General features: G+C 34.3%; 1 protein-coding gene and 1 pseudogene across 1 annotated transcript in view; both read left to right on the forward strand.

The window, feature by feature from the left end:
* The window catches only part of AQR (aquarius intron-binding spliceosomal factor), an 87,049-nt gene extending 62,896 nt beyond the window's left edge, over window positions 1-24,153 (forward strand). Inside the window, exons 25-35 of the mRNA XM_006920517.3 lie at window positions 117-252; window positions 2,869-3,078; window positions 4,867-5,004; window positions 8,352-8,423; window positions 9,509-9,696; window positions 10,369-10,540; window positions 12,412-12,582; window positions 13,626-13,711; window positions 18,151-18,325; window positions 20,811-20,924; window positions 23,651-24,153. Of these exons, the coding sequence (XP_006920579.1) occupies window positions 117-252; window positions 2,869-3,078; window positions 4,867-5,004; window positions 8,352-8,423; window positions 9,509-9,696; window positions 10,369-10,540; window positions 12,412-12,582; window positions 13,626-13,711; window positions 18,151-18,325; window positions 20,811-20,924; window positions 23,651-23,962 (1,774 nt within the window). The 3' untranslated portion in view covers window positions 23,963-24,153. The remainder of the gene's footprint in view (window positions 1-116; window positions 253-2,868; window positions 3,079-4,866; window positions 5,005-8,351; window positions 8,424-9,508; window positions 9,697-10,368; window positions 10,541-12,411; window positions 12,583-13,625; window positions 13,712-18,150; window positions 18,326-20,810; window positions 20,925-23,650) is intronic.
* Window positions 13,936-14,055, forward strand: LOC112469785 (annotated as a pseudogene).
* Window positions 24,154-25,572: the final 1,419 nt, after the last annotated feature.

The following is a 25,572-nucleotide window of genomic DNA, read 5'->3' on the forward strand; positions in this document are numbered from 1 at the left end:
TTCTATTTGGCCATTTATAGTTTCTGTTATGATTTTCTTGAATATTTTGTTGACAGTTTCCTTGCAAGTCTCTTCATTACATAATTTTCCCTTTTTTGCTTAATTGAAATTTCTAGGTATGGAAGAGTTAATTATGTCCTGGCACGAAGAATAGAACTTTTAGAAGAAGTCAAACGATTGCAAAAGAGTCTAGGGGTTCCAGGAGATGCTTCATATACTTGTGAAACTGCAGGCTATTTCTTCTTATATCAGGTAAGAGATTTAAGAGGTTTTAAATCATACTTCATTGTAATATGGTCTTCATTTGGAAACTGAGATGGGTTCTTGATATCCTTTTTGAAAGCTTATTTTTTTGGTGAGTAGACTAAAATCCATACTATTGCCAAAGCAGTATTTGTGAATGTTAAATGTTTGTGTTTCCTATAATCTTCAGTTTTCTTTGCTAGCCTTGCTTGATGGCTCATTCAATGAAAGGTCAATGTTGATACTATTTAAATTTTTTTTATTTTTTCCTTCTTGCTATTGAAAAGTTTCTAGTCCTTTTCTTTTTCTTTTTTTCCATTACTGTAGAGGGATAACTAAATATTCTAGCTACCTAGTGGTAACAAAGTACAGTTTAGTAACTTTTACTGCACATATTAATCAACTAATGAAAAACAGTCTCCTTTCACATTTCCAAAAATAATTGTTATAGAATTATTATTATTTTTTAATTGGTTTCAAGTATACATTGGGTAGACATTTATTTAGTCTATAAAATGATCCCCTTAATTGCTCCTTCTCTCCTCTGGTTTTTCACCTCACCATTACATTAATGCTAATTAACTGCATTCCCTATGCTGTGCTCCACATACCCATGACTATATATCAACTACTAATTTGTTCTTCTTTAACCCTTCACTCCATTCTCCCAGCCTCCCAACCCCTCGTCCCTTCTGTCCGTCACCAAATTGTCCTCTATATCTGTGAGTCAGTTTTTGATTAATTTATTCTTTTTGTTCCTTAGATTCTGCATATAAGTGAAATCATATGGTATTTATCTTTCTCTATCTGACTTATTTGACTAGCATAATAACTTCTAGGTCCATCTATGTCATTACAAATGGTAGGATTCCATTTTTTTTAATGGCTGAGTAATATTCCATCGTATATATGCACCATAACTTCTTTATCCAATTGTCTGTTGATGGGCACTTAGGTTACTTCCATATCTTGGCTAGTGTAAATAGTGCTGCCATGAATATTGGAGTGCATAGATCTTGACGAATTATTGTTTTGGTTTTCTTTGGATAAATACCCAGAAGTGCAATTGCTGAGCCAAAAGGTATATCCATTTTTAATTTTTTGAGAAACCTCCAGACTGTTTTCCATAGCTGCTGTACCAATTTGCAATCCCACCAACAGTGTATGAGGGCTCCCTTTTCTCTGCATCCTCTCCAACACTTGTTGTTCTTTGATTTATTAATGATAGCCATTTAGAATTAATTTTAAAGTAGGTGTTTAAGTTAACAATTCTTGTAACTTCAATATAGAGGTATGCTTTTGCTTTCGTTAGGGTTAGTTTTTGGGGGTATGAAATCAATGAGAAAGCCAAGTAAAATGAATAAAAATAAACTTTAACTTTAATAGTCAGTTGGTTTACTAATAATTTTAAATGGACCAAGTTATAATCAAATAGTGAACATTTTTGTACAACTTGTTCTCTTTGTACTGTTACTTGTATATTTTTGATAGAAATCATAACATTGAAATTTTAAAATGTATATGCAAGATTAGGTTTATGCTTATGATAACTGGATACACAAACCAGTTGACTCCATTTAAAACGAGCAGATTTTCTGGTTTCTTATGAAACAGAAGATAAGCGTCATCTTACAAAGTAGTCTGCATTAGACTCTGTTTAGAACTTTGAATAATGGAGTAAAGATCATTCTAAATGCATATTTGGCACAAAATAAAAATCACTAGGGTTTCAATGAAAACTACTTTTAAAAGTAGGAGAAAGAATCTATAAATGATGGAGGCTTAAGTAGTAAATTTGGGAAATATGAACTTGAGGCTTCACAGTATAAATCAATAATTTTCAGCATGTAAGAATCACATTGGGGAAGTTGTTTAAAAGGAAATTCTCAAGCTCTATCCCCAGAGATTCTCTTTCAGTAAGGGATGGCCTCCAGGAATCAACATTTTTATTTAGCTTCTCAGATATTCTGCCTGAGGACCACACTTTGAGAAACACTGAAGTTGAAACAGAAAAGACCTGGGAGAATTACAGAAATTGAGATTAATTAAAGGGCTTTATGGTAGAGACATAGTTAACATTATACCAGAATATAATTGAACTATATCACAAAATTCTTAAAATGATCTTTAGTATGTATACTCAGCTTAACCATAAGTTCTTTATAAATGTACTTAAGAGAATTGGAGAAATTATAAAGGTCTGGGAGAAGGATTGACAAATGCCAAATTGATTAAAAAACTCCTAAAGCTGGACTTACCATAAATGGGAAAAACTAAGATTATGAAAAAATAAGGAATTTCTTTGTTTGTTTTAAGCATAATAATAAACTGTCTTGAGTATACATGGAGAATCTGAAAAATCTGCAATAAAGCCCCATGCGATCACCTTGCAGTTCTTTCCCATTTCTACATTTTTGATAAAAAAGCCTTTTTTTTCTACAATCTTAAAGATTACTTTTAGAATAGAAAGGCAGTCCCATTGGTGGCTTCGATAAGAAATAGTTCTATTGGTGCTTTTCCTTTTTCTTTACCTAGCAGATCTTATTTTTACCAAATTTCTTTTTAGTTTTTCATTTAAAACATAATTAGCTAGCAAATTTAACCTCAAGTGCCTTTTTCTTACAGGTAATGTCTCGTTGGGAAGAATATATCAGCAAAGTAAAAAATAAAGCTAATACATTGCCAGATGTTATGGAAGTCTCCACTTTCTTCCCTTTTCATGAATACTTTGCAAATGCCCCTCAACCCATTTTTAAAGGCCGATCTTATGAAGAAGACATGGAAATTGCTGAAGGATGTTTCAGGCATATTAAGAAAATCTTTACTCAGCTAGAGGTAAAGATTTTCATTTCTTTTAACTTTCCTTTAAAGGTTTTAAATTTAGTTGTTGTTATTGTTGTTTTTTAAGTGAAGTAAATGAAATATTCAAATCTTAATAAACCACATTGTTTCTTTTAAGTGAACTTATTGGAAATATTTATAGCTCTAGTTCAAGAAACAAGTAAAAATTAAGATACGAATTGAATCCCCATTATGCTGGCTTTTCTGGTGTAAAAGTCAGAATATTTAAGAAAGGAACACTTCCATTAGGACATTCCACAGTTGGTCTTTGAACTGGAATTTGAGACTACCATATGGCCATTCTAAGTTTTTCATGCCTCTTGACTAGTAGACAAAAAGCGAGGTTACTGGTTAGCCAGGGTGATTGATCCTGCTTATAGTAAGGTGAAGTAAGAATCGCCAGCCACTACATGAAAGGGACAGAACAGTATGTCTGGAACCAGGGACCACCTGGATGCTTCTTCTTTTTCTTATTCCTTATGGAAAACATCATTGGACGATGACAGCTATCTGGTAAAGGGATCATATTCAGGCTCAGATTTCTCAGTAAAAAGGTTTAGGATTACTTTAGCTAAAAAGAGTGGAGACTTTGTCTCTTTTGTCTTTGTATCTTTTAGATGCAATTATATCCCTACTTCCTAGAACAGTATCTGGCACCTAGTAGATGTTTCGTAAATATTGATATGTGGTATGGATAGGTGGATGGATGAGTGCATAGTAGATACAAAATAATCAATACATGGTATGATAATAATGAAAATTTAAGACCTGCAAAACAATATTATAGTATGCTTATAATTACATAAACAAAGTAAAAGAATAAAAACATATATATTAGCTGTCTAGGGAGGAGGTGGAAAGAAAGATATGCAGTTACCTCACCTGTACTTGTAATGTTTTAATTATTTAAAAAAACAAAAAAATGTTTTATAAAAGTCCGAAGTAAGTATGATACAGTGTTCAGATTTTGATAAAACTTGTTATTAGGTACTCTGTTTGCGCTTGTTTGTTCCTCACATTCATCTATTGTCCATCTCCTTATTCTCTTCTATGGGGGAATCTTCTCTCATGGTCAGGGGTGGGGCTGATCCTCGGAGGTTTATTTTCCTATCTTCCTATGTCAGCCGACCTCTGCCTGAGTTTAGCCAATGAGAAATGTGGCAGAAGACACGAAACTAAGATATTTTTCCACCAGCTCTCTTTGCTTTTGGTTTCATCTTTTTTTCTATGGCTCTAGTTTCTGTTGGCCTGGCCCGCCATGGTTCCAGTTTATTCTCGTACCCTACTCCCTGGGCTCTGACAGCACTGCCTCCTCCCTTTATCCTTCTTAGCCTAGAAATGGTCGCAGCTTCCTGCTGTTGCTAATCTCTGGGTTACTTCACCAGCCCTTGGTTGGCTTTTCTGCTCCTCTGTCACCTTCATAACCAGTCCCCTGCATTAAATTCCTTTTGTTATAAATACTTGAAATAGTATCAGTTTTCCTGGAGGGACCTTGATTAATACAGGCACTCTAGTGATTGATATTTTATTCGGTATTCTTGTTAACATTGAGTATGTTTTGCCTTAATACCAAAACAGTCCAAATTGTAGCTTGAATATCAGCTATTATTTGAATTAAATTAGTACCTAATTACTAATGAAAGAATTATGATTCTTTAGGCTTAGTTTATGTAATATTTAAGTTCTCAGGAATTAAGTCTGATTAACTGAATTATGTGGCTGTATGTATAAACTACGTTTATTTTCCTAAAATTGCCTTTCACTGTCTCCCTACCCCCATAGGAATTCAGGGCCTCTGAACTGCTTCGAAGTGGACTGGACCGATCTAAATACCTTTTGGTGAAAGAAGCCAAAATCATTGCCATGACCTGCACTCATGCTGCCTTAAAACGACATGATTTAGTCAAGTTAGGTTTCAAGGTAAAGTCTTAGATTGTAGTTCCTTAATCCATCATTTGTTCAGCTGTTAGTTTTTTTTTTCTTTTCTTTTTTTTAACCTAGGCCATTTTCTGTGGAAATTGACTCACCTCTTATTGAGGTTCACATTTATAATTAGCTAAAAATGTCCCTTAAAACGACAACAACCTCTTATGTTTATATTAATGAACTCCTAACTGTAATTTTTCTAAATCTAGTTATCATTAATATGTCCATTAAGTAACATTATAATCATGTGATTGTCTAACCAAATTCTAATACTTGTTAAGGTAGATTAATTTATTTTCACTATGTGAAAAAATCTAACAGAACTAAAAGCTATAAAAATAACATTCAACATTTTTCACCTATTAAACATCCGTATACTTGTATTGTTCATGTTTTAAGCACACATCCATTCCCAGTTATTTGTTCATTCAGTAAATGAAAAGCCTGCCATAAGAGGATATGCATTACTCTTAGACTGTAAAATGAGATACTAAAATGGCTTTATCGTATCATAAAGACCAGAGAGCTAAAGGGCATGATAGCCTGTTAGCTCATTACGTGGGATGTAATAATTAAGCAGTAAATTTAATTTCACAGATTCTTTGTGACTTTGCTAGTAATACTGACCCAAACTCTGATTTTAATGCAAATCATTTAACTTCCCAGCAACTGGTTTATCTTGTTGTTTAAAATAGGGTTTCTGTACTGGTTTGAATTCAAAGTTAGCAAAGCATTTGTTGTTAATGAAAGTAACCTGACAATTTTTAAATGTTATGTGCTCGGGGGAAGATAGGTGCTAAATAAATTCAAGGTGACAGAATTGTTGTTATCTTGGATGAAAGATTCTTCAGCTGTAAGGTAGGACAAATATGATGATAAAAGGTAGTGTGAACTTATCCTAGTGGTGTGAACTTACCCTTTTGCAGATTATTAGTGAGAATTTTTCACCTAAGTATTTTATTCTGTGGTTGACATGTATACTTTGAATTTGATATTTAATCATATCAGTTTAATTTCAAAGGGAAACAATGCAACCATAATTAGCATATTATGCTTTCATGCGGCTTTTCATAGGCATATTCTAAAAAACATTACTTTTAGCTTATCGCATTTTCATTAGTCATTTTCTTACATTTCACTATGCAAGATAGTTCACTTGAGTGCTGATAGTATCTCTTAGATTTTTGATATTTTTAATTTTAAGGTTTTTTTTTAATCAACTTTTACATGTATCTGGTTTAAGAGTTTAAAATCTTGTATATTACTTAATATTTAAAAAAGGCAGTCCCTAACTCCCCGATTCTCTCGTTATCCAATCTTTCAGCTCTTTTAGTTTTTCCTTTGTTCTTTTAATCTATACCAATAAAGAATGTTACTTTTCCATTTTAAGTATTGTCTTTTGACTCTGTGCTGTCCCCAAGGAGACATGCATGCATATTCATGGGCTTTCTCCTTCGTAATACTCTCAATATATTTATGTCATAATTTTGCTTTGTGATTAAAAGCTCATCTTAAAAAAAATTATTTTTTTTTAATACTTTAAATTGCATTAGATTTTCAGAGTTTTTCAGAAAGCAAGCTTTTTAAGCTGTCTTCTTTGAGCTCTCCCTACTGTTTTACATATCGTGTCTATTATCTTGAGAGTCCATGAAGGGACTTCTTTGAAAATGTGACTTTTTGAACTATTCCTTCTCCTAATCTCCTACCAGGATGTCCTAATTAATCATTGTTATAGGGAAATTCAGCATCAGATAGAGCTACTAGAGAAGACATCCAGCCACATGTCTAAACCTTTTTCAATTAGAAACAGTGCAGAATTGAACTTTAATTTTCATCATGTCCAGTGGAAATCCAATCTTGGACAAATACAGATACAAGCATATTTTGATAAAAATGAGTAGCACAGAGATTATAAGACATATAAACAATTGGTTTAAAAGAGGAGAGTTAATTAAGCATTAGGAATAAATATTACCCCATTACCTTCCACTTCCCTAGAAAACAAAATAAGAGGAGCAAACCTTAAAAACAGGAAACAAAAGAATTCTAATATATACTTAATGAGATTCTCAAAGAAAGTATCTTACCAATAAAACAAGGAATAAGATATACTAAGTAGCAATCAGAATTAGAAGTAGAGGGAAAAGATAAACCATGTTGAGAATAGATCTAGAAGAGAGTTGGGCAGATAAAAGAGAATCATCAAAGAAAGAGTGAAATTGTCTTCAGCTGGAGAAAGACTTGATTTTTTTATTATTTTACAAATGTGCAGTACCTAACATCACTAGCAACTGGGATCATGGCAGTATACAGGTATCAAACAAGTAAATATAGAGATAGAATTACAAATTGTGATTTGCTGTGAGGCAAAGGAAAAGAGTCCTGTGAAACCCTCTTTAGATTGGGAGGTCAGAGGAGGCCTGGATACAGTGGGGTTTAAGCTAATACTATACGAATCAGAAAAAGCCAAGCAGACCAAAAGTAAAGAGAGAGTAATAGCATGTGCAGAAGGCCTGAGGCAGGAATGGTTTTGAGAAAATGAAATAGGTCACCGTGCTTGAAGCTTAGTAAGTAAGGAGAAAAGTGACATACAATGTAGGAGAGGATGGCAGGAGCCAGATTGAATATAGGCTCTAGTTAATACATCTCTTATAGACCAATAAGAAACATTCTTAAACATTATCATTTTTTCCTGAGATATTTGGAAGCCAATGAGGGGTTTGACACCAGGAAGTATCAAGAGATTTAGGGGAGGCAAGACAGGAAGGGAAGGGGCTAGCAAAGAGAGAGATTGCAGGCCATAGTCCTAGTAGTGGCTCGGACTAGGGCAATAATGGTAGTAGAAATGGAGAAAAACGAATAGATTCAGGAGGGAGTTTTTGAAGGTAAAATTGACATCTTTTGGTGATATATTGAATTCCGGGGATGAGACAGAAGGGGATTATTGAGTGCTGGGTAGGATTCATAAGGGAAAAAAATTACCTCAAAATACTACCTAGAGTAAGAGTACTAAGGGAAATGACCTCATATATAATCATAAATTAATTCTTATATAGAACTTAAAGAACTGAACTGAAAATAACTAAATTGATATGCAATCCAAGAAATGATATATGAGATCTCTTTAATGTAGAATTGTATATTTAGCGGGCTTCCCTGAGGTTAAAGACAAGTTGGAGAAGCAGAGGCATAATGATATATAAGATCATGAACTTTCTGTTTGAATAATGTATGTGTTACTATTTTTATCTGAAGTTGTTTGGGGTGGTTTTTGTGGTTATGGTAGTAGTTGTTCGGCTTTCAAACTCTTTGACAAGTTTTCTTTTTTCTCCCTTTCTTAGTATGACAACATTTTAATGGAGGAGGCTGCTCAGATTCTGGAGATAGAAACTTTTATACCTCTTCTTCTACAGGTAAGATACAGAGATCTGAGACAAGGAAAATAGAGTTTTAAGAATTTCATGGGGAAGCATCAGAAAGCTAGATAATTTTGGGATGCTGGGGTGCTACTTGCCATAATTGTATATTCTCCTTAACTTCATTATGTTTGGTATTCTATTTTATGCCTGTAAACTCCCTTTACTCTGTTCACTAGTTATTTAGTAGTTTGTGTTGTTTCCAGGAGTACTATTTAAAAATTCATAGTTTGTCTCTAAGTTTTGAAAAGACTTAGTAATTTTAATCAAGAAAATTGTATTTTGATACAGTTTAGAGGGAAGAGAAGCTATTTTTTCATTTCTTTTTGTTAGAGTTGTTTCTAGAATTGTTTTTGATGTTTACGCTTAAATTTTTTGAGCTAAATGATAATGTTTAAGAATGTTTCTTATTGCGTAATAGTCTTTACTGTGGAAGCATTGAAAACAAAATGTGGAATTCCCAATTTAAGAATAAAGACTGCTCTAATTTATAGATAATTTGGGTTCCAAAATAGTTTTGTAAATCAAGTTATTTGGGACTTGGAATATATTTTATCAAGATATGTTTCAAGGAACAAAGGGACACATGGAGTAGGGAGTTGAAGTGGTAGTGTACGAAATTAAAGAACGTATGATTTTTACTGCTTTGGTGGAGCGGGACATTCAGAACTGGCTCTTGGCGTGATTGTGATTATGAGATGTGATTATGTGACTTTGACATCTCTCCATTTCCCTGCTTGAACATCTGTTTCTTTCTATGTACCCTTTGCCTAACTCTGACCTGAGCCTCCCAGGCCTCTTTGGATTACCCTACCTGTTAATGTAGGGCAGTTCCATGCTTGCCTCCTCAATCCCCCTGTCCTCCTTCACACAGTATCAGCCAAGAGCAATGGTACTCATGCTCAGTTCACAAGTCATTCTATAAATTTGCCAGATTCATCACTGGAGCTGGTGAATATGAAGAATTAGTAAGCTTAATAAAGCCATTTTGTAAATAGCAAGAATCTTCTTCAATAAATCAGAGACTCAGCAGGGAAATATATTAATTAGAGTATTTTGCATTTTCTGCTTTTCATTTCTAGAATCCTCAGGATGGTTTTAGCCGACTGAAACGATGGATTATGATTGGTGATCATCACCAGTTACCTCCAGTCATAAAGAACATGGCCTTTCAGAAGTATTCAAACATGGAGCAATCTCTCTTCACTCGCTTTGTCCGAGTTGGAGTTCCTACTGTGGACCTCGATGCCCAAGGGAGAGCCAGAGCAAGGTAAAGGAGCCCCGTGTAAGGGGTTTGGGGTACTCCAATTTAAGAACATCAGTTCCGTGATCTGGAAACTGATGGTTGGTAACATCATCTGTATAGACTCTTGGCATTCTCTGCCGTTCAGTAACTGGCCATATGCAAATCTGAGAGCACCTTCAGCACGGGGTATAAATTGACCAAATTACTCCCTTCACTTTATTCACTGAGATTAATTTAAGTGACTTATAAACCGAGGGCTGTTTTTCAATGTCCCTTCCCCTTTCTTCATGCCCCCAAAAGATACACAGTTAATATCATTTTGAAATCTACAGCAAAAAGTGAACAAGAGGAGAACATACTAATTCTTACTTCATAAAGTGTACATGCTTCATCTCACAGTTACTTCAAAATTTTCTTCAACTTACAGACTTCCCTGATGTTTTTAGTTTGAGTGAAGATAGCATTTGCCTCAGAGAATACAATGGCGCCATCATTTCTGTGATATCATCTATCTTCTACTTTGGTTACTTGAAGTAGGGAGGCCAAGGTTGAAAAAGCATTGCTAGAAAGATGAGCACCAAATGGGTAACATAAAGATTAAGAGAAAGAGCACAGTTTCTTAGAACCCCCTTATGTATTTTAAAAGGGATTTTGCATTGCTAATATTTCTTGTTTGGGGGATTTGTCTTTGGAAAGCTTGTGCAACCTCTACAACTGGCGATACAAGAATCTAGGAAACTTACCCCATGTGCAGCTCTTGCCAGAGTTTAGTACAGCAAATGCTGGCTTGCTGTATGACTTCCAGCTCATCAATGTTGAAGATTTTCAAGGAGTGGGAGAGTCTGAACCAAATCCTTATTTTTATCAGGTAAGAAAAAACATGAAACTTTTAAGTTTATTTTGCATTTGCCGGGCTGAATTACTACCTAAATCCGTGATACTGAAACATTTGGCTCACCATTGAATAAAGAAAAGTTAGATCCCTGCCTCACAGGCATCAAAAACATTCAATTTTAGATAAAGATGTACACACAAAAGAAAAGAAACTATAAGCATACTAGAAAGAAAATATTGATGAATGTATTCTGTTGGCATGAGAAAGGTCTTATTAAGCAAAAATCAAAGGGAAAATATTGATTTAAAAAAATTTACTTTCAACATTTAACAAATGGTTGACGTCTGAATGTATATACAGACATCCCAACAACAAAAAATGTAATAAGGACAAGAATATGCAGTTCACACAAAAATTATATAGATTTATAGCAGGTACAAATCACTGAAACATATTTTCACCTCTCATAACACTCTGTTGAGGTAGGTTTGGGAAAAATCTATACTCATGCAATGCTAGTAAGAAAGTAATTTGGTAGGCAAATTGTCAGTATGTATTTAAAGTGCAGTATTCTCATTTCTAGGAATTTATCCTAAAAGAAAAATTGGATAAATTTGCAAAGACTATATGCTAAAATGTTCATTATATCTTTTTCTTTTACTGTAAATTATTTTGGAAATGAGAAACAAACTAAATGTCTTATCAGTAGGAATTAAATAATGAATAGCCACTAAAGAATAACATAACTTGGTTTACTGACATTAAAAATGTTTATACTATATTAAATGAAAAAAGTCAAGTTACAAAGTATATTTATTTTGAAAAAGGAACAGTACATAGAAATATATACTGATAATCTATATAAAAAGATCTGTCAGTTTGTACACCGAAAGATTTGTTCTTTTATCTATATTAGAGTTGATGCTTACATAAAAGTAATTTGCTATTGATAAGAAAATGGAAAGATTTACAGTCATGTGGTTTCTTTTTCCTCCTGTCTTTCAAAGAACTAGAAAATTTAAGAACTCACACTGTCACCAAGTGTCACCAAAATATAATTTTTCTGAAGACCTTCTTATAATTTTCCTATTGCCTTGATATGAAATCCACCTTCTTGTCTTTCTTTTTTGATTTTCATGTTATGTTTATATGCTCATTTTACTTTCTTCTCTCATCTGTTACTTTCAATTTAGTCTCTTCTGAACTGGACTAAAGAAAGAGGCTGTATATACCTCCTGACTTTCAAGTTCATTGAAGCCTTGGTTTTAAGCTCCTTCCCACCAACTTTTAACCAGAGTCTCTGACGTTATACTAAGCCAGACTGACCAATTTGAGACCACATCCTCTTCCTACCTAAAGTGGTCTGGTAGAGGTGGCAACCATTTGTGTAAGAGAACCAACACACACACAAAAAAGTATGAAGTTTGAGAAAGAAGGAAAAACTGTGTAAAAATTGAGTGTTGACTACAGTGCTGCTAGATGTATATGCTATTAGACTACGTTTTCTATTGGCTTCTAAAATTACTTTCCTCCTTTATGTTTAATTTTTTTTCTATAACTATAGTTGTGGTGCATTGTAGCAAAATATTAGTGATCTGTATTGTGATTGTTGTGGTCCCAGAAACATTAAGCCTTTAAGTTGATTACTTTTATTTTATGATTGTTCTATATATTGCAAATATATGCAAATGTCCAAGGGGAATAATTACCACATTATTCTGTTTTTATTTATCAGTGTTAATCTAGGATAAGGTTATTCATCAGTTTTATGTAAGGTGTCTACATTATTAACTCTTCACCTCTTAAAGTGTGATAAATGAATAAATTGTGTTAGTTAACCGTGTTCTCTATAAAATTGCAACAGAAGAAAATAAATACACAATCTGATTATGTTTGCATTACAGAATCTTGGAGAAGCAGAATATGTAGTGGCACTTTTTATGTACATGTGTTTACTTGGTTACCCTGCTGACAAGATCAGTATTCTAACAACATATAATGGGCAAAAGCATCTTATTCGTGACATTATCAATAGACGATGTGGGAGCAATCCATTGATTGGAAGACCAAATAAGGTAATTTTATAAATAAAATATATTCTCTTATTCATGATGTTGGCAAGATGGAAAGATTTATATTTATTATGAGTTATTTATATTGTTCTACTTTGTCTCTTTGCTATCTCCTTTTAAGAAATGTGAGAAAATGAAATAATAGGAACTGTAAATAATTCTGGCATTCCTATCTGACGGTGTTATTGGTGTGCTATGAAGATTTTAATAATAATTAGAAATAAATATTTCTAAAACTTTTTATTAGTATAATGTTGGATAAAATCTGTAGTGACAGAAAGCAGTGGTTGCCTAGAGCTGGGGGATACAGATTTGATGACAAAGGGGCCTGAAGTGTTGGAAATTTTGATTGTGGTGGTGGGTATGTGGGAGTATATATTGTCAAAATTTGTCAAATTGTACACTTAAAGTGAGTATATTTTATTGTATGTAAATTAAACTTCTGTGAAGCTGATTTTAAAAGAAATGTTTTGTTAACTTCCCAAAGGTAGGAACCATGAATTATAGTTTGAGCAGGATACACATTTAAACTTTTTGTTAAATTTATGAAAAAGCAAATGCCCGAGTGTCAGTATTATACTGAAACCTTCCTGAACTTCCCTATTTGTACATATATTTTCAAACTGAACAGAAACTACTATGAAAGTTACTTGTGTATTTTTTGACAGCAATACTCTATAGATAAGAACTAGGAATATGTTAAATAATAAGTAAGCAAACAGTTATATTGCTGGGCATCAAACTGGGATACAGTAATAAACTTAACGCAGTCGCTGCTTTCATGGAGTTGACCATTAAATCTGCAGAAGTAAACATGAGTGCTATAAGTGTGACTATCATAGGGACAATAACTTAATCTGGTTACTGTGGTTTCTTAGTGTTCGTTAACTTGATCTTTCAAATTCAAGTGGTCGATCATGTTTCTTTGGAGACTGATTATTTTAAGGGAAAGATTTCTTTTTCTAGCACATTATTTAAGTGATCTCTCTAAAGTCTTGTTATTGTGCTTTGGAAAATACACCATATTTACCATTTTTTCTTTTTAGGTGACAACTGTGGATAGGTTTCAAGGTCAACAAAATGATTATATTCTTCTTTCTCTAGTACGAACCAGGGCAGTGGGCCATCTGAGGTATGTAAGGAAAATTTCATATTATTACTGAACTTTACTATCTGCTTCAGTTTTAAACTTCTGTGGCTATGTAAGTTTATTTTATTTTTTTTGAAAATGTAAAGTATAATTAATTGTTATGGCAACTTTTTGTGTTTCTTTTGTTAGAATGTAACAATATAAGACTTTATATAGTGAACCATAGCCATTGCTTTTGATTTTTTTTTTGAATCTTAAGTGTTTTAGTCTACGGCCATGCCACCCTGAACAATCCCAATCCTATCTGATCTCAGAAGCTAAGCAGAGTCGGGCCTGGTTAGTACTTGGATGGGAGACCACCTTGGAAGACCAGGTGCTTGTAGGTGTAAAAAATTTTAAAAAATAAATAAATAAGGGATTGTAAGCTAACAAGGTTCTTGCAGTCTGTGAGGTCAACCAAGGGTTGCCTTGCCTAAAAAAGAAAATAAATATTAAAATTAAAAAATTTAAAAAAATAAATGTTTTAGTAATTTAAACTTTTTTACTCTTCAGTAACATTCAGAAATAGCATTTTATCATAAAATCTTAATATATATTCTATATCGGTTGGGAAAATGTCAGAAATTAAAGGAAGTAGAGTGGTAAAAAGTCTCTTCAGAATGAATTTTTCATTGCATAGGATTTCTCACTTTTCCCCACACAGTCTCTCAGCTTCGGTGTTAGAGGATAAAGGAACCATTTGTTCTCCCAGGATTAAGAATTGTCGAAACAAACAATAATCTGTTTTTATCATTTATTGTGATGTGTTTATGTGCTAGAGATTTATGGGAATAATATCTTCTTATTACAAAGTATCCATTTAGTTTTATATGAACCTTTATCTCATATGACTTAATAGCAAAACTATATGGAAAGTTCATTTTATTATTTTATTGATTGGATATAAAAACAAAATTCTCCAAGCTCTCATAATGCTATTATTAAGTCAAGATTTGTTGGGAGCTTAACCCAGTGATCAGGTTCCATGAGACTGATAACTTGTATGTGCGAGTAAGCAAAGATGTAATATTTTAAGAAATTGAAGACTATAGCATTCTAAAATACAGTTTATTTTTGCTTACTTATTTGTCAAATATGTATTTGGGGACTAACTTTTCTAAAAAGTAGTTTCTTTTCTATAGTGAGAGTTATAGCTGCTATCTGAATGGGCATCATTTTTACATAATTAATATCTTTCAAAAACTTACAGTGTGAGTACATGAATGATGCTTCCTCCCCTTCACCCCCTTTTTCTTACTCTATAGTGTTTGTCTTTTTCAGATTCCCATGAGTTTAGTTCTGTGCTATTTTTTGCCTGACTTTCCTAGAAACTTAAAAAAAAAAAAAGATTATAAAATGCTTATAAATGAAGGGTTAAAAACTCCTGATTGCAATATTGTCATACATATCAAAAATTTTTAAGCAAAAATATCATTATTCAAATAATCAGTCTCATTTGTATTTGCCAAATTTGGTTTTGAAAGTCCACCTTCTTCAATTGGGATGCTGGTGATGGTGCTGATGTTGTTAAAACATACAGGTGTAATGTCAGTTTAACTACATGTGCTTCTAGTTATTCAGGTAGCTTAGTAACTAGTATCTTCATAGGATATTTTGGTTTATAGAGATAACCTTTCATATCCTTCCTTTTCTAATATTTTTCTCAAGTTTCAAGAAACCAAGGAAACTTACTTTCTTCCATACTTCTTTTAAATAATAGCTTTATTGAGATATTATTTACATACTATACAGTTAAGTATACAGGTCAGTGATTTTTAGTATATTCATAGTTATGCCATTATCTTTACAACTTTAGAACATTTTCATCACCCTAACAAGAAACCCTGTATTTATCAGGAGTCACTTCTTCCCCCTCTCCCCCAAGTCTTTGGCCACTGTTCTACTTTCTGTCTCTGTCGATTTGCCTGTTATAGACACTTCATAGAAATGGAATCGCTTGGCTTAATGTGTTCAAGGTTCATTCCTGTTGTAATATGTATGAGTACTTCATTTCTTTTTATTGCAGAATTCCATCCCCTTGAGTGGATATATCACATTTTATTTATCCATTTATCAGTTGATGGCTGTTTGAGTTGTTTCCACTTTGTGGCTGTTATGAATAATGCTGCTGTGAACGTTCACGTACAAGTTTTTGTGTGGACATGTTTTCCCTTCTCTAGGAGTAGAATTACTGGGTTATATGGTAACTCTATGTTTAACCCTTTAAGGAACTACTAAACTGTTTTCCAAGCGCCTGACATATTTCTTTTACCCACGTATTTTTTTTAAACAGGTGATTGTGTATAGCCAGTCTGTTCAGCTTTAGTTCCATAGACCTGTCTCAGGACACTGGAGCTAGTTAGAAGCCAGAATAATAAAACATTTCCAGCCCCTTTTCCAACATTATTGTTCTTGTCTCCCTCCTCCCACTCCCACGCCCGCCTCCCCCACACACACACAACCATCACCTGATTTGAATAGCCCAGGTAACAATAGAAATGCTTGCAAATTGTTCAGTACAAAGCTTGCTGTTTAACAATGCTCTTGGTGTCTAGCCACATTCTGAAGACTATGAAAGAACATGGTAATTCTTATTGTCCAGGGTCCCCAAGGAATCCTGTCAACTTACTTACTTTTTGCCTATAGTTGGTCGTGTTCATAGTGTTCGGTCATTCATTTAACAAATACTTTCAAATCGATCTATTGTGTGGTAGTATGTTGGGTCCTTGATACTATGTAAATCTAACATTCATGGTCTCTACCTTTAGAGTAGTTGGGGAGACATTAAAATATCCTTAGAAGATACCTATATTTGAATCTGCAGAAGATGTTAGTCTAATTCTTCTCATGTCCAATGGCCAGCAAGCTTGTAAAGCCACTTTACTGCACTGCAGCGCTGAGGACTGGAGGGAAAAATTTCCTCAGAGGGACCAGTCCACTGTTGTTGCCAAAGCACTGTATCTGCGCTCTGCCTAGAGATAAAGAACTTTGTGAATGTGAAGGGGAGAACTGAGTATTATAACACAGTGATTACCATGAAAGCAACTGTTTGGGTCCTCCTACCACCACTACCTCCTTTTACCCTGACAACATGGTTTGAACCATAATTTCCTTTATAATGCTTGCATGAGAACTCATGATAAGTATTTCTAGCCTTGTACATCTACTTACCAGTGTTGGAACCATCTACCTTAGCATGACCCCTTAGGGTTCTAAGGAAATGTGGAGAAAATAAAAAACAATTTGGCTTGCAGTAAACTAGGCAATATTTTCTTCATGAATCCAGTGTGTCACAAATGTAGAAATTCCTCAGAATGCTACTACGAATGGGGTTTGTTCACTCCTATCTGGATACCAACCCCTCCTCCCCGCTCACATGCAGGAACATAACTGATGTGCACTAATGTCATGCAGTACCTCCTGGTAAGAGAACCTAGGTCCCTACCAAGATCATCAGTTCCTGGTTCTCTGTCATATTATCATATGATCTTTGTAACATTTAATCTCTGTAACACTCTTAATACCTTCTTTCAAGGATTAGGGATGATTTTACCAGACTTGATTATTATTCATGAAAGTCTTTTTTTTGTAGAATACTCACAAATATAAATAGCCATCTAAGAGCATCTTAAGAAAACAAACTGTCCTCTGTGTTTGAAACCAGAGTTATTTTTCATATTAAAACACATCCTAATAGTGAGGTGAAATTAGACTTCATAAAAATTAGACTTCTTTTTTAAATGTGTTTGATTCAAATAAAGTTTAAAAAATATATTTGTTTTAAAAGATAAAACTGGCATAATTCATTAGATAGTCAAATACATGTATCATTGGATCATTCAGTTTAGCCATTTTTATTAGTTTATGTGAACATTGAATACTTATAGGACAGTCATAGAGCCTAGGTCCTAGAGTAAATACATGAATCCAGTGACATAGTATTATGTTATATCATCATACTATATTTCTGTTTATGTTTGTAATTATTATTATAAATAAGTGTAAAACAGAATGGTGAGAGTTATCTAGGAAGTAAAATATTGCCTTGACAGAGAGGCTGGGAATTTGATAGGTGAAGAAGTAGAGGGAGGATTGGTTCAGATTGACTCAGTGGTAGTGACTGACAACTGAACTGTGCCATAATACCAATATAACTACTTAGAATTTTTTAATCAGTGTGTTGGTTATTTTGTGATTACCCTCCTCATTCCCCCTACAAAACGAACGTAGAGATTAGTAACATAGCGTTAACTTTTTCCTAGTTACATAACATTGAATAACTTAATGTTTACTCTATTAAGTTTTGAAGAAACTTAACCATTTATTGTCACAGCTTAAAGGAATATTTAGTGGAATATATAAGAAAAAGAAGAAATGTTTAAAAGCTGCATAAATATGCTATTAATCTTGATGTATTTTAATTAATTTTGTGTTTCCCAAAGGGATGTCCGTCGCTTGGTGGTGGCCATGTCTAGAGCCAGACTTGGACTTTATATCTTCGCCCGAGTATCTCTCTTCCAAAACTGTTTTGAACTAACTCCAGCTTTCAGCCAGCTCACGGCCCGCCCACTTCATTTGCATATAATTCCAACAGAACCTTTCCCAACCAGTAGAAAGGTAGGACTTCTTTCTTCATTGTATAGAGCAGCATTCTCTTCTAGATGACCGCATTACCTAGGAACATCATCACAAAGATCATCCAATCACTAGCTTAGAGTACTACTTACACTAAGGAACTAAATTAGAATTTCTATATAAAAATAATACATGCCAACATTTATTGAGTACTCACCATGTATCAAGCAATTAGCTCTTTACCTACATCATCTCATTTCATCTCAGTAACAGCCCTGTTAAGTAGGTTTTCTTATTAACCGCATTTTACATCTGAGGAAATAGGATTAGAGAAGTAGTTTGGGCATGCATCTCTCGTAGATGGAGAATCCAAGGTTTAAAAGTCCAGGTTGGCTGACTCCAGAGTCCATGTTACTAATCATTGTACTGTAGGGCCTCTCTTCATCTTTGTAACAAGAACTTAACTAATTACTTGGTAACAGGATAACAATGGTTTCACTCTTGGAGAAGACTTAAGAAGCTGACATTCTGGGGAAATGTGGGAGGGAACAGAACATACACTTAACAGAAAGATATGCTTAGAGAAATGCCCCTCCCTCTGCATCCATCCCTGCTACCATTTTCATATTTCTCCTTTCTTTCGTTTCTCTTCCCCCTCCCCCCATTGGTAACCAATCTTTAGTTTCTGGTTTACTCATCATATATTTCTTTTGCACAAAGGAGCAGATACCTGTTTCTTATATTGTTTTCTTTCTAACATGGAGGTTAGCATACTATATAGACTTGGGCTTTGCTTTTTTTCATTTAATGAAATATCTTAGAAGTCCATTGGAATTTAAATAAAACTGTTTTAAATGTTAACAGTACACTTTTTCACCTTCCCCCTCCAAAAAGATTAAATTCTCTGTGTTTGTTTTATAATAATGCTAGGTACTTTTTTAAACTGCATTTTTTAAAAGAAATACTGCTGTAGAGGAATAGGAGGAAAAGGATGGAGAGATATGATAGGGTGGGGTCTTGCAAAGCCTTGAGTGTCAGTCTCTGAAGTCTGGTCACAATCCTGTAGCCCTGAGGTTCTCAGTCTTTGTGGGTTAATTATTAAACAGAGAGATTCCTGACAAGAGATCTGGGGCAGAGCCTCAGTGTTTTCAGATTTAACTCACTCAAGTGCTTTGTATCCAAGGGCTGCCAGGGACACACCTGGAGAAACGTGGACTGCAGATCACACAATACCAATGAACAGAAGATTTAGAAACTGTGTTTTACATGACATCATGAATTCAAGCAATGGGGGTCTGAAGGCTAAGAGCATCTCCATATCCTCTGCTCGAGACAGTGTCGAGGGCAGGGAGAGTTGCACAGCTAGCACTGCAGCTCAGAAAAGGCAGCTCCCAGCAAAGCCACCAGAAAATAAGCAAACAGATAAAAACAAAACAACAACAAAAACACTGAAGGTTTTGAAGGCAGTGTTTTAAAGCGTAACAGCTGGCAGTCAGCACGCAGATGTTGTGGCCATTGCAGAAAGTCACCATTATCATGCAGTGCTACTACCATCCTGCTTAATTCTGAGAAATGCTATTTAAGTGTACTAAATATTCCTAACTTTATGTGCTTTAAAATCTCTTTTCTTCATATGTTTTTTACCTTTATGGTTTTCTGAATTGTTCTACAATAAGAAAGAATGAGACTTTATAAACATTTTATGATTAACTGTAAATAGGAAAGTTCATCTTTATTCTAGGATGGTTTAGGAAGAAGTACAAACTTTGCTCTTCATTTACTTTACCACTTTACCTACACTGGTAGAGCAATGTTTATAAGATTGTTGTCAGAAAACTACTCCATTAGAATCACTTCATTCTGTCTGACTTACTGAGTCTAAATCTGTGGGGGCTGGAGCCCAGGCCTCTCTGATTTAACATGCTTCCCCAGATGGTTCTGATAGAGACCAGAGTTTACACTTTAGACTACTATTTGCCAACATTTTTTACTGTGTACTTTATTAGTAAAAATTCCTTTTGAATATTTACCTTCATGACTACCTGTCTAGATATTGTTCGCTTATTATTGTAAATGTTAGCTTCTTATTTTTTTACAAAAACAAATAGCAAGAGCAGTTTTAGCATTTTTTTTTTTTTTTTTTTCTGAATAGTCTTGAGAATTGCCTTTGGAGCAATTACAATATTAGAGACCACTACTTAAAATGTTTTTTTTTTTTTCTATTCAAATGATTGCTTATCTCTTTTTCTTCTACCTTAGTTAATAGGCCAAAACTCATATTTTACTTACCAGCCTGAAATTGTATTAAAAGCTAATGACTCTTAGTTCTCTCCTAATCTCTACGTTCTCTAAATTTAAATTGAATTACCCTTCTTCATGTATTCTTTATTGGACTCTCACGCTTAATCTTTATGTCCTCTAAACCATAATAGTGCTTATACATAAGATGGAGACATGGGCTTCTATTGGAATGTTAACTTTTAGTGTTTTTCACTGTATACTTAACCTCCTTTTTGCATTCCTCTAGAATGGGGAGAGACCGTCTCGTGAAGTACAGATAATAAAAAACATGCCTCAAATGGCAAACTTTGTGTACAACATGTACATGCATTTGATACAGACTACACATCATTATCATCAGGTGAGTTTTCTCAAAACCGACTCTTACTTTTCTTGCTGTGGAAAGAATCTTTTCTGTTGCAGAAGAATTTACGTTAGTTGGTATACAGTGTTATATTGCTTATATTAGTTTCAGATATACAGTATCTGAATATCTGAGTAATTCAACATTTTTATACTTTATAGTGTGATTCATTACCCCACTAATTCAACATGTAGTAATTCAACATTTTTATACTTTATAGTGTGATTCATTACCCCACTAATTCTAGTAATCATCCATCTGTGCGATGTTAACACAGTATTATTGACTATATTTCCCTTCACTTCAGAATGAATCTTGAAATACTTGATTCCTTGTAGGAAACCAAGTAAAGCAAAGTAGGTTGTTATTATTCATGTAACATCCATACTTTTAAAACATCTTTATATAGATATAATTTAACATACATTAACTTTCACATATTCGAAATATACCTTTTGATGTGTTCTGACATCTGTATATATCTGTGAAATTATCATCACAGTCAAGATAATGAACATGTTCATTATCCCCAAAAGTTTCCTCATGCCTCTTGGTAATCCTCATCTTTCGCCAGACCTTTCTCACCTTGTCAGACAACCAATGATCGGCTTTCTGTCACCATAAGTTAGTCTCCATTTTCTAGACATTCATGTAAATAGACTCATACAGCATATAGTCTTTTTTCTAACAGCATAATTATTTCAAGATTCATTCATGTTTTTGCGTGATCAGTAGTCCTTCCCTTTTTATTGCTGGATATTATTTCATTGTATGGATGTACCAAATTTACCCACTTACCTTTTAATGAACATTTGGGTAGTTTCCAGTTTGGGCTATTACAAATAAAGCTGCTATGAACAATCTTGTACATGTCTTTCTACCTTTTCTTGGATAAATTCCTAGAAGTGGAATGGCTAAATGATATAGGAAGTATGTATTCAACTTTTTAAGAAGCTACCAACCTGTTTTACCAAGTGGTTGTACCATTTTTATTTCCATTAGCAGTATATGAGGGTTCTAGTTGCTTCGCATCTCACGCACACTTGTTAGAGTTGGTCTTTTTTTATTTTATCTATCCCGGTAGGTCTGCGTGATCTCATTGTGGTTTTAATTTTCATTTCCCTAATGACTAGTGATGTGGAGCATCTTTTCATGTGGTTATTTGCCATCTGTATGTCTTCTTTGAGGATTTGTCTGTTTGGATCTCTCACTCACTTTTAAAATTGAGTTATTTGTTTTATTATTGAGTTTTGAGACTTTAAATTTATTCTGACTATGATTCCCTTATCAGATATGTGTTTTATGAATATTTTCTCCTAGTCTTAGACTTTTTTCATTTTTAAGTGTCTTCCAAAGAACAGAAGTTTTCAATTTTGTATCAAGTAATTCTTTTATGATTTATGCTTTTTGTGTCCTAAAAGAACAGCCTTACCCAGAGTTAAAGATTTTTTCCTAATGTTTTCTTCTAGCAGTTTTAGGTTTGCATTTAGAATTAATTTTGAGTTAACTCTTCATTTTGAGTTAATTTTTTATATAGTGCAGGGCAGGCTTGAGTTTTATATTATACATTTGCATGTGGATATCCAATGTGTTATAGCACCATTTTTCCTGAATAGACTGTTCTTTCCTCTGTTGACTTGCTTTGTCGCCTTAGTTAGAAAATCAATTGACCACATATGTGAGTCTATTTTTGGGCTTTCTGTTCTGTTCTATTGATCTGTGTATCTATCTTTTTGCAATTACCAAACTACCTTTATTAGAGTGGCTTTATAGTAAATCTTGAAATTAGATAATCTGTGTTCTTTAATTTTGTTCTTCTTTTTCAAAATTGTTTTGGCTATTCTAGTTCCTTTGCTTTCCTACATACATTTTAAAATCAGCTTGTCTATTTCTACCTCCTCCAAAAATGTTTTAATTAGAGTGTTCTAGAGAGTAAGATTGCTTAAGATCAATTTGAGAAGATTGACATCTTAACAATATTGAGTCTTCCATGATGATGATTTCTCTCTACATTTATTTAGATCTTCTTTGAATTCTTTCATCAGTATTTGGCAGTTTTCAGCACAAAGGCCTTATATATTGTTAGTTTCATCTAAGTATTTCATATTTTTTGCTGCCATTATGAATGGTGCTTTTTTAAATTTTTCAGTTCCCAGCTGGAGAAACAGATCCTTAGGAGAGAAGCCAAGCCTTATTAGCTCCAGACTGCCAGGGGTAAAAGGGGGCTGAGGATATAGAATTGCTTCAGCTTCTGGTTGAGCGAGACAGAAGCCTTGTACCGTACTACTTTCTCCCTGCCATAGCTTTGTCCCAAGGCTCGGTTCCTCCCCACCCCTCACGGGCCTCCTTGATTGACGCTGGCCCTTCTTGAGTTGGTGTGTTAGTCATTCCTAATCAGCCACTGTTTTTTAGAAGTGTTAACAGTATATTTCTTTGTAGAAATCCCAAAAGTTTTTCATATTGTTTGTCCCCTCTTAAGATTTGATATATACTTTGATCATTGTCTGTGATATCTGTGTAGGCATATTCTCAGAGTCAGCAAAACCTAGGCCATTGTCATCAGAGTTGTTTCATCTGTAATATAAAATGGTCATCAGTGTTTTGGAGAACTATGGAATGAACATTATTTATTAGGAAGGTAATGTTAATGTGGGAGCTTAACTTATAAGCCAGTGTTTTTTTACTAGAGTTAGTTCATAATGATATTTTCTTTTTTTTATTAGACTTTATTACAGCTACCACCTGCTATGGTAGAAGAAGGTGAGGAAGTTCAAAGTCAGGAAACAGAATTGGAAACAGAAGAAGAGGGCATGCCTGCTCAAGCTGACATACCCAGTCTAACAGATGCCAGCTCTAGTCAAGAAACATTAGCCTCTCAGACTGAGCCCACCCCCGATCAGACAGAAGCTAGTTCCAATCCAGAAGCCATCTCTGCTCTATCGGAGATCACTGCTGCTGTGGCAAGACCCGAGGCTGTACCATCAGAGGCTGACACCCATCAAGAGGCCACATCTGCCCCAGAGGAGACTAAGTAGCCAGACGGTAGCCTTTCTTACGGAGGACATTTCATTTTTAAAGTCTAATTAAGTGAAGTTACTTTTTGTATTTTGTATTTGCTTCTGCCATTTTAAAGGTAATAATTAACGTTCAGTACTAATTTTTGTTAACTGATTTCAGTGTTTGTTCTTGGGTATATTAAAAAAAAAATTGTATGTGTATGAACAACTCCAGTTTCATTTGTTCAGTCAAAAGGGCAAATAATTATTCCTTTGACATTTTTGTCATTAACTGAGTGTATCTTAAATCATACTAACATGAAAAGAATTTTCTATAGAATATATATGGCATACTTTACATTTTTAATGAACTTATCTAAAGAAAAATATGGAATCCACTAGAATTAACCATAGATGCCCTTAAACAAGTATTGAAATTGGGGAGGAAATAGTTTCTTCTGTCATGGTATCAGATGTTCAAGTTGTGTTTCCTTTTTTTTTTTTTTTCCTTTTAACTATGTTCTGCTGTCTTCCTTGATGTAAAGGAATTAACAGCCATAGGATATATAGGTTCCTCAAATCCATCAAAGAGGTTACATGTATTTCCTTCCCAAAAATTTCATAATATAACAGAATCACCTAGGGTGTCTGTTTCTTCTTGGGACCACTCCAGACCTAGTGAATCAGAGTTTCAGGGTTAGAGCCCAGCAATCTCTACTTTAGTAGGTGCTTCAAATATTTGAGTTGCTGGCAGAGTGGCATCGGATAAGGCTCGTGAGGCTGAGCCAGGATTTGTCAGTGAGCTGTGCAAGAAGAATCTGGCAAATCAATCTAGACAGGAAGAAAGATCCAGAGTCTGGGCAATGACAGTCATTGAACTTAACTCCTACGTGCAGGATAGAATTCACCCAGTGCAGAGGTTCCAAATTTTCTGCTCTCTTTAGATCTCTTGAACCAGTCACAAAGACCCTAAAGTAAAATGTGCTTCAGATCTGGGAGGGTAAAGATACTAGGACCTTGCTACTGAATCACAGTTTGCAAATCAGCAGCATCAGTGTCCCCTGAAGCTTGTTGGGAATGCAGACATTTGGGCTCTACCCCAAACCTATTAAGTCAATCTGTGTTTTAGCGCAGTCTCCAGGTGATTCATAAGCACTTTGTAGTTTGAGAAACACTGTATTGAGATTTCTGTGCTGTCCTCACATGAATGAGATGTAGAAGGATGATTCTCTGGTAAAAAGAACTGAGTGTAATTAATGTTTTCTGACAAGTATCTCTTTTTATAAGGTCCCTGGGCATGGTGGTCAGAAAAGAGATCATTATGTATATATGGGAACAGAGCAATTGCCCAGTAGTTCTCCCCCATTTTGACACCTGCTAGAGTGACTGAGGGAAGCATTTCCCCAAAGAAGCTCCTCTAGGACATGTACCTGTAGGCTTGACCATGTCCAAAGACCCCTTAAAAAAATAAATAGGAACCACACACTGCCACTGAAATTCTTCTGATCCTGACATTTAGAAGGAATGATGAATTCATTAGGAAATTAAATCCAGAAAGTCAAGTCAATGATACTGGTAATATTTTTGAGTAACTAGTGTTTGCTCAACTCTACCAAGTCGTGGATATGATTCAGACTCTCATCTTACAG

This window comes from Pteropus alecto, unplaced genomic scaffold, assembly GCF_000325575.1.
Source record: "Pteropus alecto unplaced genomic scaffold, ASM32557v1 scaffold86, whole genome shotgun sequence".
Lineage (NCBI taxonomy): Eukaryota > Metazoa > Chordata > Mammalia > Chiroptera > Pteropodidae > Pteropus > Pteropus alecto.